The sequence below is a fragment of the Remersonia thermophila genome, chromosome 2 (assembly GCF_042764415.1).
Source record: "Remersonia thermophila strain ATCC 22073 chromosome 2, whole genome shotgun sequence".
Taxonomy (NCBI): domain Eukaryota; kingdom Fungi; phylum Ascomycota; class Sordariomycetes; order Sordariales; family Chaetomiaceae; genus Remersonia; species Remersonia thermophila.
In genome coordinates this window covers 4679019-4690679 of record NC_092218.1, presented here as the reverse complement: position 1 = coordinate 4690679, position 11661 = coordinate 4679019, and the positions used below count along the sequence as shown (strand labels likewise).

The window sequence follows — 11661 nt, the reverse complement described above, 5'->3', positions numbered from 1 at the left end:
AGCTCGCGCGCGAGCAAGATGGAGGTCCGCCATGCCTCGTGATAGGGCGCTGGCGAGATGGGGTGCAGATATGCGGTGGCTGTGGTGGCTGCAGCAGGATCTTGGCGGCCGAGGTCTGGCGAGTCGGATGGACGAGTCCTACGGTTTGCGCATACACAAGCCATAAGCACTTGAGCAACCGCGGGCTTGCCCCTCACGGGGTCACGTTGCTGGTGGTCAGTTGTTTGATGGAATCGGGGCTTCTAGTTCGAGATTAATACGACCCCGTGCCCTGCCGCCATGGCCTAGCGCGTCTCCGTCGCGCCCTCCTGGCGACATTTCTAAGCCATGGATATCGACAGCTCAACGACTGCAGCGCCGCCGTTTGCAAAGCTCAATGTTCGAGCTGGGACGCTGGTCGTGACTGAAATCCTCACGCGTCCTTACGCCACCATCACGACCGTGGTCACGCTCGGTGGCGACCCTTCCTTGCCTACATCGACGACAGCGCCAACTCTGCTTCCCTCACGATCCTCCAGCGAGTCGGCTCAGGCGCCCGGAACCGTTGGCCCAGCCCCGTCAACCTCTCTGACGCCCGCGCAACTCGGTGCACTCCTCGGCTCGGTCCTCGGGTTCACCTTTCTGGTCTTCCTCTGTTGCTACACAGCATGGTGTCGACATCGACGCCGCCGCCGCGTCCCGGGATTCGAGATACCACAGCCAGACAATGGGGGAAGTGGAAGGAAAAGGAGGGTACCCATCAGGTATTATCCTTCATACGACTACTATGGACGAGGGGATTACGACCGTCAGACGCAAGACCCGCCTATTGCGCAAGACACAGGACAGTCGGGCATTAGGCCCGTCACTTCTGTGTGGAACGTGGTCCCGCCGCCAGTGTGGCTCCGGCCCACGCCGCGGCAGGCAGAGGTCGATTATCAATGTACGAGCGAAGCACAGATTTCCGGGGCGATGAGGTATCGTTAATAAAGGGCTGGGCCGGGACAGGAGCGGGGGAGAGGGGAAAGGCGCGATAGACGAGGAAGCAGGCATTGTTAAGGATCTACGGCACGAGTAGAAGAGTATGAGGGGGATCAATCGCACAATGTGAATCTTCTTCCTGCGAGAGCCTAACCACATGTCCGCGACACTCTCAAGACCAGGTCAACGTCTTTTGCCTGATCATGTAAGTCATGAGGTCCGCCGCAAAACCACCGTGCTTCCGCATCACGCGGTCGAGCCGCTGCCGCTGCATGACATCTTCGGAGAGACGGGATCCGACAAGACGACAGACAATGTCCGGCAGCGTGGAGTCGTCCGGCGGGTTGGTCCGATAAAGCTCATCCACCACGTCCGGGAACTCTTCCGCTTCCTCCCACGAACCCTCGGCGGCCCGGAAGAAACGGTTCCTCGCCAGCAACCTGAGGGTGGGAACCCCGAACTTGTCGGCCATCATGTACAGACGCATGTGGAGGAAGAGATCGCGCTGCGTGCGGCGTTGGCGGAGCCAGGACATTTCAGCTTGGTTGGGAGCTCTCTCCTCAGCCAAAAAGAGCTGGGTCTTCGTCCTCCGCAGAACCCTCGCTGCATTCTTGCTCCGGCTCAGAAGGCGTGGAAGAGCCCGCGTCCGCATCATCATTGCTCTGGCTGCTCACCGAGGAAGCCTCGTCGGTCGCATCGGTCAACATGACAGCCACGCCCGGCGGCGTGTGCGGATTTTTCTGGAGCTTGTCATGAGTCATTTTGCAGACCTCGTTGGGCTCCCCTGGCGAATCCAACTTGTCGCTGTAGTTGCCGGTGTACAGGAACTCGAGGAAGCGCTCGAGGACATCCGCGTTCTCCTCGGGCAAGTCAACCGTCTGGGCGTTTGGTTTCTGCACTTCTCAGCTTCCCAAGGTCCGCGTCGCCTATTCTTTGAATGAGGCTCGCTTACCGTAACCTCGCCAGACATGGCACTGTCAAAGAAGGGCGACCGGGTGCACACGATGGCGCGATGTGCCGTGAACTCGCGATCGCCACAGCGGATGGTCATGTCGGAGAACTTGTCGAACTTGAAAAGAGCCGAAAGGGATGCGTAGATGAACGTCGGTCGGTTCCTCTCGATGGAGGACTTGTCGTCTTCCCATCGATGCTCTTCAAAGACCGATTCGTGCGAGGTCGCGGCACCATCGTTGCCAATCGCGGCCGTCGCCGACGAAGTTGACATGGCGGGCAGGTTGGGAGAGCGCAAAGGATCAATCAGCCAGCAAAAGAAGAAAGCTAGATTTCATCGGTCGAGGCCATCTAATTATCGGCCTCGGGGGGCGTGTAGGGAGCAAGTCAACTTTTGACAATTCCATTGGACCCCCTCCCGGAAAGGAGGGAGAAAAGGCTCGGAGCCAACAACAACTTTGACAGCTTCGCCAGGCTTGGAACCCCGCATCCCCCTAGCCCCAGCTAGATCACCTGCATGACGGGCCTCGCCTCGCCGTGAACCCTCTCGTGTTGACCACCACCCCCGGCTTTGACTCAGCCACATGGAAGGCCACGGCTATCTACGACGGGACAAAGTGCCGTCTCCGTTGTCCCCAGCCATCCTCACGTCCACACGAGCGTATGGTAATAGCCCATGTAATTCCACACCCCCGTGGCGAATTCCTTGTGCTTCTTCAACACCCAACCAAATCGCTCCATCTCGTCCGGGTGGTTCGGCGCCCAGGAACCCGCCAGGCGGCAAACCACCTCGCGCATGGCGTAGTCGTTGGGCGGCGTGCTCTCATACAGCTCATCAACGAGCTCCGGGAAAGCCTCGATGTCGTGCCAGGTGTGCTCTGCAGCGCGGTGGAAGCGGTTGCGCGCCAGCACTTTGAGAGCCGGAACGCCAAACTTATCCGCCATGACGTACAGCCGCAGCGGCAGGAAGAGGTCGCGCTGCCCACGCACCTCGCGGGCCCAGGCCTCGTTGGACCTAGACCAGGGGTAGGAGCCTCCGGGGGACCGGTTCTGGTCGATGATCTCCCTGAGCCGTTCGCCCATGGGAGTGTCGGCGAAGGGCTGCTCCTTGAGGGCTTTTGCTTCGTCGGCGGCGGCGTCTTCAAGGCCCTCGAGGAACTCTTCCTCCGGCTCCGGGTGTTTATATATCCCGTAGAACTCCGTGGGCTCACGGCCCCAGGGCGGGTAATACACGCCGTCATCGCTGTCGTCGCCGCCAGCGTCTGTCGCAGCATCGACGGTAACCCCTGGCGGGGTGTTGAGTTCGGCCTTGATCTCGTCCACCGACATCAGGCAGACTTCATCCTGGAGGGTCTGCGTGACAAGGTCGTCTTGATATGTGCCCGTGTAGAGGAACTCCAGAAAGCGTTCGAGGATGTCGGGGTCATCCTCGGGGAGGTCTACCACGCCGGTCTGTGCTTCCTACAAGCACAACGGATCAGGTCGCCTGGTCACAGGTCTCTTCACGGAACGGGGTTCTACCACGTACTCGGAAGGGCCCGGATAAAGCCAGGTCGAAGAACTGCGACTGGGTGCATACGACGGCGCGGTGGGCTTGAAACTCTCGACCTCCGCAGCGGATGGTCATGTCGGTCCACTTCTCCGACAGGCGGAGAGCCGAGAGCGAGGCATAGAGCGACGTCCTGCGATCTCGGGCCGTGTTCTCCTCGTCCTCGTCCTCGTCGTTCTCCTCGTCCTCGTCTTCGTCGTTCTCTTCGTCCGTTCCGCTGCCAAGGTCCGAAGAGCCACACCGCTCCTGAGTCCCATCCAGTTCCATTTCACTAATGAAGTCGGCAAACGTCCATGGGCGCTCGGGGATATCTTCCTGGACCTCTCCGGGCTCATCCAGGAACTGTGCGGCGGCATCTGCAGGCCCTAGACCGCCATTGACAGAGTGCGTGGTATCGCCCATTGTAGGATATTGGAGGGGACGAACAGACGAGGTGCAAGATGTCTGGTCTACCTTGCTGGTTCCTGTTCACTTTGCAAGCGAGGGGATTCCAAGAACTCTTCAGCATTCCCGGGCCACCAAGGCCTAATAGGCCTCCAGATCCCCGCAACCAACTTTTGAATTGGTTGGCTCGGTTGCGAAGTTGTCAAGGCACTAGCATGCAGCGGCATCGCATCCTACAGCCCGCTGCACCCCGACTTGCAGTCCAGTGAGGAAATGGGGAGGGGAAAACCCTTGCAGAACGTTATTCGCTATGTTTTTAAAAGAATGGTATTCATAGTGTAAATCACCCCAGATGATCTCGCGTAGTAATGGGGCCAAGATACGCGACACGATGATACTCTAGGAAAGGGAGTGTTGGGCATCCCCTTTTCCTTCGGTATACTCCCTAATCCATTGCTGATCACGAAACGATCCTTCATCTCTCTTGAACCCCTAACGCACTAGCCAGCACCATGATAAAACTCCAGTCTTGTAAATTGACTGCCTCTGCGTAAAGGCCTAGGCAGTAAAATCATGAGCGTTGAGAAATTACCTCCTTGATTGGCCCGCTCGACCCATCAGGGCTGGCTTGGACGCTGGACGCAATGTACCAGAGGATCAGGTTATCCTTGTTGGATGCTTGGCGCGCCAGAACATGCATCGCGTACGGTTATCATCTGTTGGGCTGGACCAAGATCCGCTTGGCACCTTTGGACAAGCAACCCTGGAAACGCAGACGGAATACGCGACAAACACCTTCTTGGGACGCTCACCGCCTTTGCCGGTTTTCGAGGAGGGTCTACAAAGTGCGTATAACCTCGCTCGTCCCCAAGAGGACCTTCAGGCTTGCACCATTGTCCTGCAGGGGGTGAACGTAGCGGCGGCTCAGCATGGCACAGCGTCACACTCCCGCCGCCTGATCGGTCTGGCCACGGTCACGGTTGGCTTGAGTACAGGTCGAGTTTGAATTGGTTGAATTAAGAAAGAGGATGATACCGCGCAGATGCCCCTGTTTTTCATTCCCTTACTCCCTGACCTCCTTGAGCAGCGCCAGCCTCCACGGCAGCGCGTTGTAGTCGGTCTGCACGTTCGGATCCACGCCCTGGTACATAAACTCGAGAGGCTCCGAGAAGTCCACCGTCATGGTCTGGTCCGTCTCGGAGCGGACCACCTCGCCGTGGCTGATGCTGCGCGTCCACCTGCTCACCCCTTGCTCAAAGACGACGTTGCTCTCGCCCGCGAACGGGTTCGCCTCGGTGTCGGCCAGCGGGGTCCACTCGCCGTCGATGCTGCTCGACGTCCACGAGCGGAAGTAGCGGTGGCCGTCGACGGTGAAGGCCTCGACGATCAGGACGTACTTTTCGCTGCCGGTGGCGCCCTTGTTGCGGTAGATGCACGCCGCCTCCCACAGGGCGTACTTGTTGTTGTCGTCGCGCAGGGCCATGACGGGCTCGCTCATGCCGCGCGGGAACCGGGCGCGCGTGGTCTGGGAGCGGTAGAGGTGGCCGTTGTCGTCGGAGCTGAACAGGTGGCACAGCGACTTGTTGGGGTCCGCCTCTTCGTCGCACACGACCCACATGTCGACCCAGTAGCCGTCGCCGATGTTGTCGGCGATGATCTGGGGCATGCCGTTGGGGTAAAACACCTCGGGCGCGGTCCACCTGGACGGGTCGCTGATGTCCGGGTTGGTCGAGTAGGCGGCGTTGCCGTTCTGGTAGACGAGGTACCACAGCTTGTGAGGCTCAAAGTAGAAGACCTGGGGCGCCGCGCGGTAGCCGTAGCCCAGGGGCGCCTGGTCCAGGTAGTAAAAGGGCGACGAGCCGGCCGAGTAGAGGTCGGTGAAGTTGAAGTAGACCATGTTGTACCCCTCGGACTTTGCGGTGCTGGCAAAGACGTGGTAGGTGCCGTTGATCTTGACGACGCTGGGGTCCTTGATGCCGGCGATGTTGCGGTCGTCGTTCTTGGGCCCGACCAGGGGGCCCGTGGACACCCACTTGAAGGAGCTGGGCAGAGGATCGGGGCTGGGAGCGTCGACGACCTCGCAGGAGCGGGGGCGGGCCGGCATGGCCGTGACGGCGCCGGCCCAGAGAGCGGCGAGGGCGGCCGAGGTACGCATGGTGGCGGGCTGCGGTGGGCGACAGGTGTTGGAGAGGGGAGGAGAAAGGGTGAGCCGGCGTGAAGATTCTCGACATCACGCGAGCTCGCCGCGGCTGTCTGGTGTTATTATACCTTGTCTAGTATCCGTTCGTACGCCACTTGCCGACGGCACTGCCGTGAGACGGCTCGGAGATGTCGCTGATGTTCCAAGCGCGTCCGCAGCCAAGCGCCGCGGCAAATCCCCAAAACGGCAGTCAAGCCGGCTCCGGGGCGAGGCGAAGCCTGAGAGAGGTCCTAGAATGCTGCCATCCGGGCGCGTGGCTCCGACGCAGGTACGGCGTTTGTCCCGAGCAGGGTGTGATTGGTGCGCATCATGGCGCGGGGGTTAATTCTCCGTCGTGCTTTATGCCGGACGTCGTGCTGAAGAAATGCGGAGGAGGGGCCTCGAGCCAGGCCGGGGATTCCACTGCACCGGGAGGCGGGGGAGGGCCCTATGGCGGTACGGGGAAACCGGGTTCATCCATTCACTATATAGCCGTCGGCGGCGCCGTCCGTGGACCGCGATCTACGCAAGCGGGCTCGTCACGAAGTTGCCAAGCAGCCACCAGCGCTCGCTACCTCTCAAACTCGATCGCCGGGGCCACCATGCGCATCTCGGGCGTTGTCGCGGCAATCACGGCGGTGCTCTCGGCCGGCGCGGCCCTGGCTTCGCCGGCCGTCAGCTACGTCAACCCGCTCATCCAACAGCGGGCGGATCCGCACATCACCAAGCACACCGACGGGTGGTACTACTTCACGGCGACGGTCCCCGAGTACGACCGCATCGTCCTCCGGCGGGCGCAAAGCATCCAGGGGCTTGCATCCGCGTCGGAAACCGTCATCTGGCGCCGCAAGGGGTCCGGCGTCGGCAGCGGCCAGGTGTGGGCCCCGGAGCTTCACCACATCGACGGGCGCTGGTACATCTACGTGGCGCTGGGCGTGGCCGGGCAGTGGCGGATCCGCGCCTTCGTGCTCGAGGGCGTCGGCGCCAACCCCCTGGCGGCCTCGTGGACCGAGAAAGGCATCATCCAGACCAACTGGGACACCTTCTCGCTCGACGCCACCGTCTTCAGCGCCAACGGCACGCGGTACCTGGTGTGGGCGCAGCAGGACCCTTCGCGCAACGGCGAGAACTCGAGCCTGTTCATCGCCGCCCTGCAGAACCCCTGGACCATCCGCCGGCCGGCCGTCGCCATCTCGCACCCGGACCTGGCCTGGGAGCGCATCGGGTACAAGGTCAACGAAGGGCCCGCCGTGATCCAGCGTAACGGGCGCGTCTTCCTCTCGTACTCGGCCAGCGCGACCGACCACAACTACTGCATGGGCCTGCTGACGGCCAGCGCCGGCGCCAACCTCCTGGATCCGCGGTCGTGGAGCAAGGCGCCGCAGCCCGTGTTTGCGAGCAACGCCGCCACGAACCAGTGGGGGCCGGGCCACAACTCGTTTACCGTGTCCGAGGACGGCCTGAGCGACGTCATGGTGTACCACGACCGCGGGTACCGCGACATCAACGGCGACCCGCTGAACGACCCGAACCGGCGGACGCGGGTGCAGAAGCTGTACTGGCGCGACGACGGGACGCCCGACTTTGGCATCCCCGTGCCGGAAGGGCCGACGCCGGTGCGCCTCCGGGCGGCGGCGCCGCCCAGCGGGCGCGGTTACGTGCGATTTTACACGTCCGGCGCGGGCAACCTGACGGGCGCCGCGGCGCTGGCGGATACGCAGTTCAAGCTGGTCAGCCCGGGGTTGGCCGGCGGCAACACGGTGAGCTTGGAGTCGACGAGCAACCCGGGCATGTACGCCCGGCGGACAAGCGCAGGCCAGGGCGGGAGCGCGACGGTGCAATTTGAGAGGAACTCGGCGGCGGCCAGGGCGGCGGCGAGCTTCCGGAGGGTGCCGGGCCTGTCGGATGCGGCGGGGGCCGTGTCGTTTGAGGCGAGCGACGCGCCGGGCCAGTACCTGAGGCTGGAGGCGAGCGGGAGGCTGGCGGTGGCGCCCGTAGCGCAGGGGACCGAGGGGAGGTCGACGTTTTATCTCGAGTAAAGACGCCGTCACATAGTTGCCTATCCCTGCAGCCATGGCATAGTATTGAATTATCAAACAACGTGGCAGCGAAACCCATCCGCACCACCTACTAGTACACGCTCGCGCACGAAGCCAAGACAGCCTGGAAGCCCCTATGAGTGGCCATGGCTGCCGGGAGCTAATTCGAGCCTGGAAACCCGGAAAGGCGACATGGTGGCGGGCTCGGCTTCTGACCGCTCGTCACCGGCGCGTGCAGCTGAGCCGAGAATTGCCGCCCCCCGTTACGGAGCAGGCGCCCGAGATCATCGGTGCGGGGTCACGCGTTGGAGACTTTGACCAAAGCTAAAGAAGTGGCAAAGCAGGGATGGCCGGGTCACGATGGCACGGTCTGCTTGTACGCTCCGGGAGCCATGGCAGAGGGAGGATGCGAGAAAGCAGCCTGCAGGATTCGTTCGATTTCCCGGAATCAACTGTTTGGGATGGAAGGACATGAGGGAGCGGCGGAGCGGAGTGTTCTTATCACGAAGTAAACATGCCGGGCGGGCTTAGCCCCTTTTCTCCCCAGCCTTGCGGGGCATGACAAGAACCTGAGCGGGCACGGCCGATGGATGACGCTCGACGGATCAAGGTAACCTGCAAAAGATGCAATTCTTGGGAAACGGCAAATACGCACACGACGGAACCCCGACATGTGCAACCCCATAGAACCGTGCTGCTAGCAGATCACTTGACGTCCCCCCTCCCCCCCTGTGCCGCACCAAGGACAAGGGGTCCAACTTAAGCCGAGCCCACACCACCACTTACACGTCCCGATTGGGGTCCAATAAAGATGACCTCGGGTCCATCCTCCTGCTTTGTTCCTTTCAAAGGTCCTACCTACTCCAGCGTAGTGATCGTCCTTCTTCGGGTACCTTGTCTCCCCTCCTAGTACCTGACCAACGCACGCGGACGGTTGTTTTGATTTGATCTTCTGGTACCGGGACGAACCATCACCATCATCAGGTCCTCCCTACCCGCTAGATACCGTGCTACTCTCATCCAGCCAAGCGGAATTCGTTCCACCCCCGAACCGGCCCAGGTCGGCACTCACACCCACCCCGTTCCGGTAACTGCACACGCTACATAGGTAGCGGCATCCGCCATGCTCACCCGTACGTCCTCGGCCGCGATTCAGCCTGTGCTTCTCCGCGGTTCCCCGCGTGCCCCGGCCGTTCCGGGCCTAGTCCGCCGCGCCCCCGGGCTCCATCGCGGGCACCCACGGTTCACCTCATCCGCCACCCCCCGGAGCCCCACGCACGCCGGATCCAAAATAGCCCGGCTTCACCCCGCCAGCTCGCTCGTCGGCACGTCGTTGGCCAGCACCGCGTCCTCGAGACACCGTTCCGTGTCGACGCTCACCTCCTCCTCCAGCACCGCCACGGACCTCGACAGCGACACCAACATGTACACCGCCTCCTTCGCCTTGTTCGAAGAGCTCTGGGCCGCCGGCGTCGACCATGTCTTTGTCAACCTGGGCTCCGACCACCCCAGCATCATCGAGGCCATGGTCAAGGGCTCGCGCGACAGGAACGGCGCCTTCCCGCGCATCATCACCTGCCCGAACGAGGTATTGCATGAGTTCCTTGGGATCCTCCTCTCGAGGAGGCAACGAGACATCTTGGCTGACGATTTTTTTTCTTTTTCCCCGCAACAAAGATGGTGGCCATGTCCATGGCCGACGGCTACGCGCGCCTGACGGGCAAGCCCCAGGCCGTCATCGTGCACGTCGACGTGGGCACGCAGGGCCTCGGGGCCGCCGTGCACAACGCCAGCACCGGCCGCGCGCCGGTCCTCGTCTTCGCGGGCCTCTCGCCGTCGACCCAGGAGGGCGAGCTCCGCGGCTCGCGCACCGAGTTCATCCACTGGGTCCAGGACGTGCCCGACCAGAAGCAGATCGTCGCCCAGTACTGCCGCTACGCCGCCGAGATCAAGACGGGCGTCAACGTCAAGCAGATGGTCCGCCGCGCCCTGCAGTTCGCGAGCTCCGCGCCCCAGGGGCCCGTGTACCTGTGCGCGACGCGAGAGGTGATGGAGGCCGAGATGGAGCCGTACGAGCTGCGCAAGGGGTGCTGGGAGCCCGTCGAGCTGGGAGGGCTCGACGAGGCGGCGGTCGACAAGATCGCGGCGGCGCTGGCCGAGGCCAAGAACCCCCTGGTCGTGACGGGGTATTCGGGGAGGAACCACGCCGTGCCGGGCGCGCTCGTGGAGCTGGCCGACGCGGTCAAGGGGCTGCGCGTGCTCGACGCCGGCGGCAGCGACATGTGCTTCCCGGCGGACCACCCGGGCTGGCTCGGCCTGCGGTTCGGCGTGGACGACGCGGTGCGCACCGCCGACGCCATCCTGGTGCTCGACTGCGACGTGCCCTGGATCCCGACGCAGTGCCGCCCGCCCGAGGACGCCAAGATCTTCCACATCGACGTCGACCCGCTCAAGCAGCTGATGCCGCTGCACTACATCGAGGCGCAGCACCGGTACCGCGCCGACGCGCTGGCTTCCCTCCGGCAGATCACGGCCCGGCTGCGCGGGAGCGGCGAGCTCCGGTCGCGGCTCGCCGGCCCGGAGCGCGAGCGGCGCTGGGAGGCGCTGCGGGCCGAGCACAAGAGGCGGCTCGACGACATCGCCGCGCGGGCGCAGCCCCTGGACAACGGCGAGTTCGGCACCGGCCACCTCTGCGCGCGGCTGCGCGAGCTCTGCCCCCAGGACACCATCTGGGCGGTCGAGGCCGTGACCAACACGCTGTTTGTGCACGACGCCCTGCAGCCGACGCTGCCCGGCCAGTGGATCAACTGCGGCGGCGGCGGCCTCGGGTGGTCGGGCGGCGGCGCGCTGGGCGTCAAGCTCGCCGCGGACCACGAGGCCAAGACGAAGGGGCGGAAGAAGGGCCAGTTCGTGGTGCAGATCGTGGGCGACGGCTCGTTCCTCTTCTCGGTCCCGGGAAGCGTGTACTGGATCGCCAGGCGGTACGGCATCCCGGTGCTGACGATCGTGCTGAACAACAAGGGTGAGTCTTTGTTCTCCGTTGCCAGCTCCAACCCCACTCCCAGTCAAAATAACTAATCACGCTTGCGATTGCACAGGTTGGAATGCCCCGCGCAGGTCCCTCCTGCTCGTCCACCCAGATGGCCTCGGGTCCAAGGCCAGCAACGAGGAGATCAACATCTCGTTCGACCCGTCCCCCGACTACGCGGGCATTGCCAAGGCGGCGGCCGGCGGCGAGCTGTTTGCCGCTCGCGTCGACAACGCGGCGGATCTGGACCGGGTTCTGAGCGAGGCCATCGCCGCGGTGGAGAGCGGGCAGGCGGCGGTGGTGGACTGCAAGGTGGTGTCTGGGCGCTGAGGAGGAGGAGGAGGAGGAGGAGGAGGAGGAGGAGGAGGAGGATGCCGCGGAGGTTTGGGGTGGAATAACCCTGCCGTCAACAAAGCATGGAATGGCGTTCACGGAGCATGTCGAATAGTTGATACAGACAAGCGTAGGGTGGGTTGGTTGCATTTGCACCATGCATCGTCGGACCAACGACTCGGCGACACGACTGATATCTTGTTCCTATCACCGTTTTCCCGGCTGCCCTGCCTGTGCA

At 63.0% G+C, this 11661-nt stretch overlaps 6 protein-coding genes across 6 annotated transcripts; 3 read left to right on the top strand and 3 right to left on the bottom strand.

Moving 5' to 3' along the window:
- Positions 1-327: 327 nt before the first annotated feature.
- Positions 328-966, top strand: VTJ83DRAFT_2762 (uncharacterized protein; the record flags this gene model as incomplete). The annotated part of the gene is made up of 1 exon (XM_071009068.1): positions 328-966. The coding sequence occupies one exon, from the start codon at positions 328-330 to the stop codon at positions 964-966; it is 639 nt and encodes a 212-aa protein (XP_070869302.1).
- A 554-nt stretch (positions 967-1520) lies between these two features.
- VTJ83DRAFT_2761 (uncharacterized protein) lies at positions 1521-2185 on the bottom strand (the record flags this gene model as incomplete). The annotated part of the gene is made up of 2 exons (XM_071009067.1): positions 1521-1853; positions 1913-2185. The coding sequence occupies 2 exons, from the start codon at positions 2183-2185 to the stop codon at positions 1521-1523; spliced, it is 606 nt and encodes a 201-aa protein (XP_070869301.1).
- A 371-nt stretch (positions 2186-2556) lies between these two features.
- VTJ83DRAFT_2760 (uncharacterized protein) lies at positions 2557-3862 on the bottom strand (the record flags this gene model as incomplete). The annotated part of the gene is made up of 2 exons (XM_071009066.1): positions 2557-3372; positions 3440-3862. 2 exons carry the CDS (start codon positions 3860-3862, stop codon positions 2557-2559), a joined length of 1239 nt encoding a protein of 412 aa, XP_070869300.1.
- Positions 3863-4907: 1045 nt separating this feature from the next.
- Positions 4908-5999, bottom strand: VTJ83DRAFT_2759 (uncharacterized protein; the record flags this gene model as incomplete). Its single annotated transcript, XM_071009064.1, has 1 exon — positions 4908-5999. One exon carries the CDS (start codon positions 5997-5999, stop codon positions 4908-4910), a length of 1092 nt encoding a protein of 363 aa, XP_070869299.1.
- A 626-nt stretch (positions 6000-6625) lies between these two features.
- VTJ83DRAFT_2758 (uncharacterized protein) lies at positions 6626-8062 on the top strand (the record flags this gene model as incomplete). Its single annotated transcript, XM_071009063.1, has 1 exon — positions 6626-8062. One exon carries the CDS (start codon positions 6626-6628, stop codon positions 8060-8062), a length of 1437 nt encoding a protein of 478 aa, XP_070869298.1.
- A 1123-nt stretch (positions 8063-9185) lies between these two features.
- Positions 9186-11420, top strand: VTJ83DRAFT_2757 (uncharacterized protein; the record flags this gene model as incomplete). Its single annotated transcript, XM_071009062.1, has 3 exons — positions 9186-9650; positions 9740-11084; positions 11161-11420. The coding sequence occupies 3 exons, from the start codon at positions 9186-9188 to the stop codon at positions 11418-11420; spliced, it is 2070 nt and encodes a 689-aa protein (XP_070869297.1).
- Positions 11421-11661: the final 241 nt, after the last annotated feature.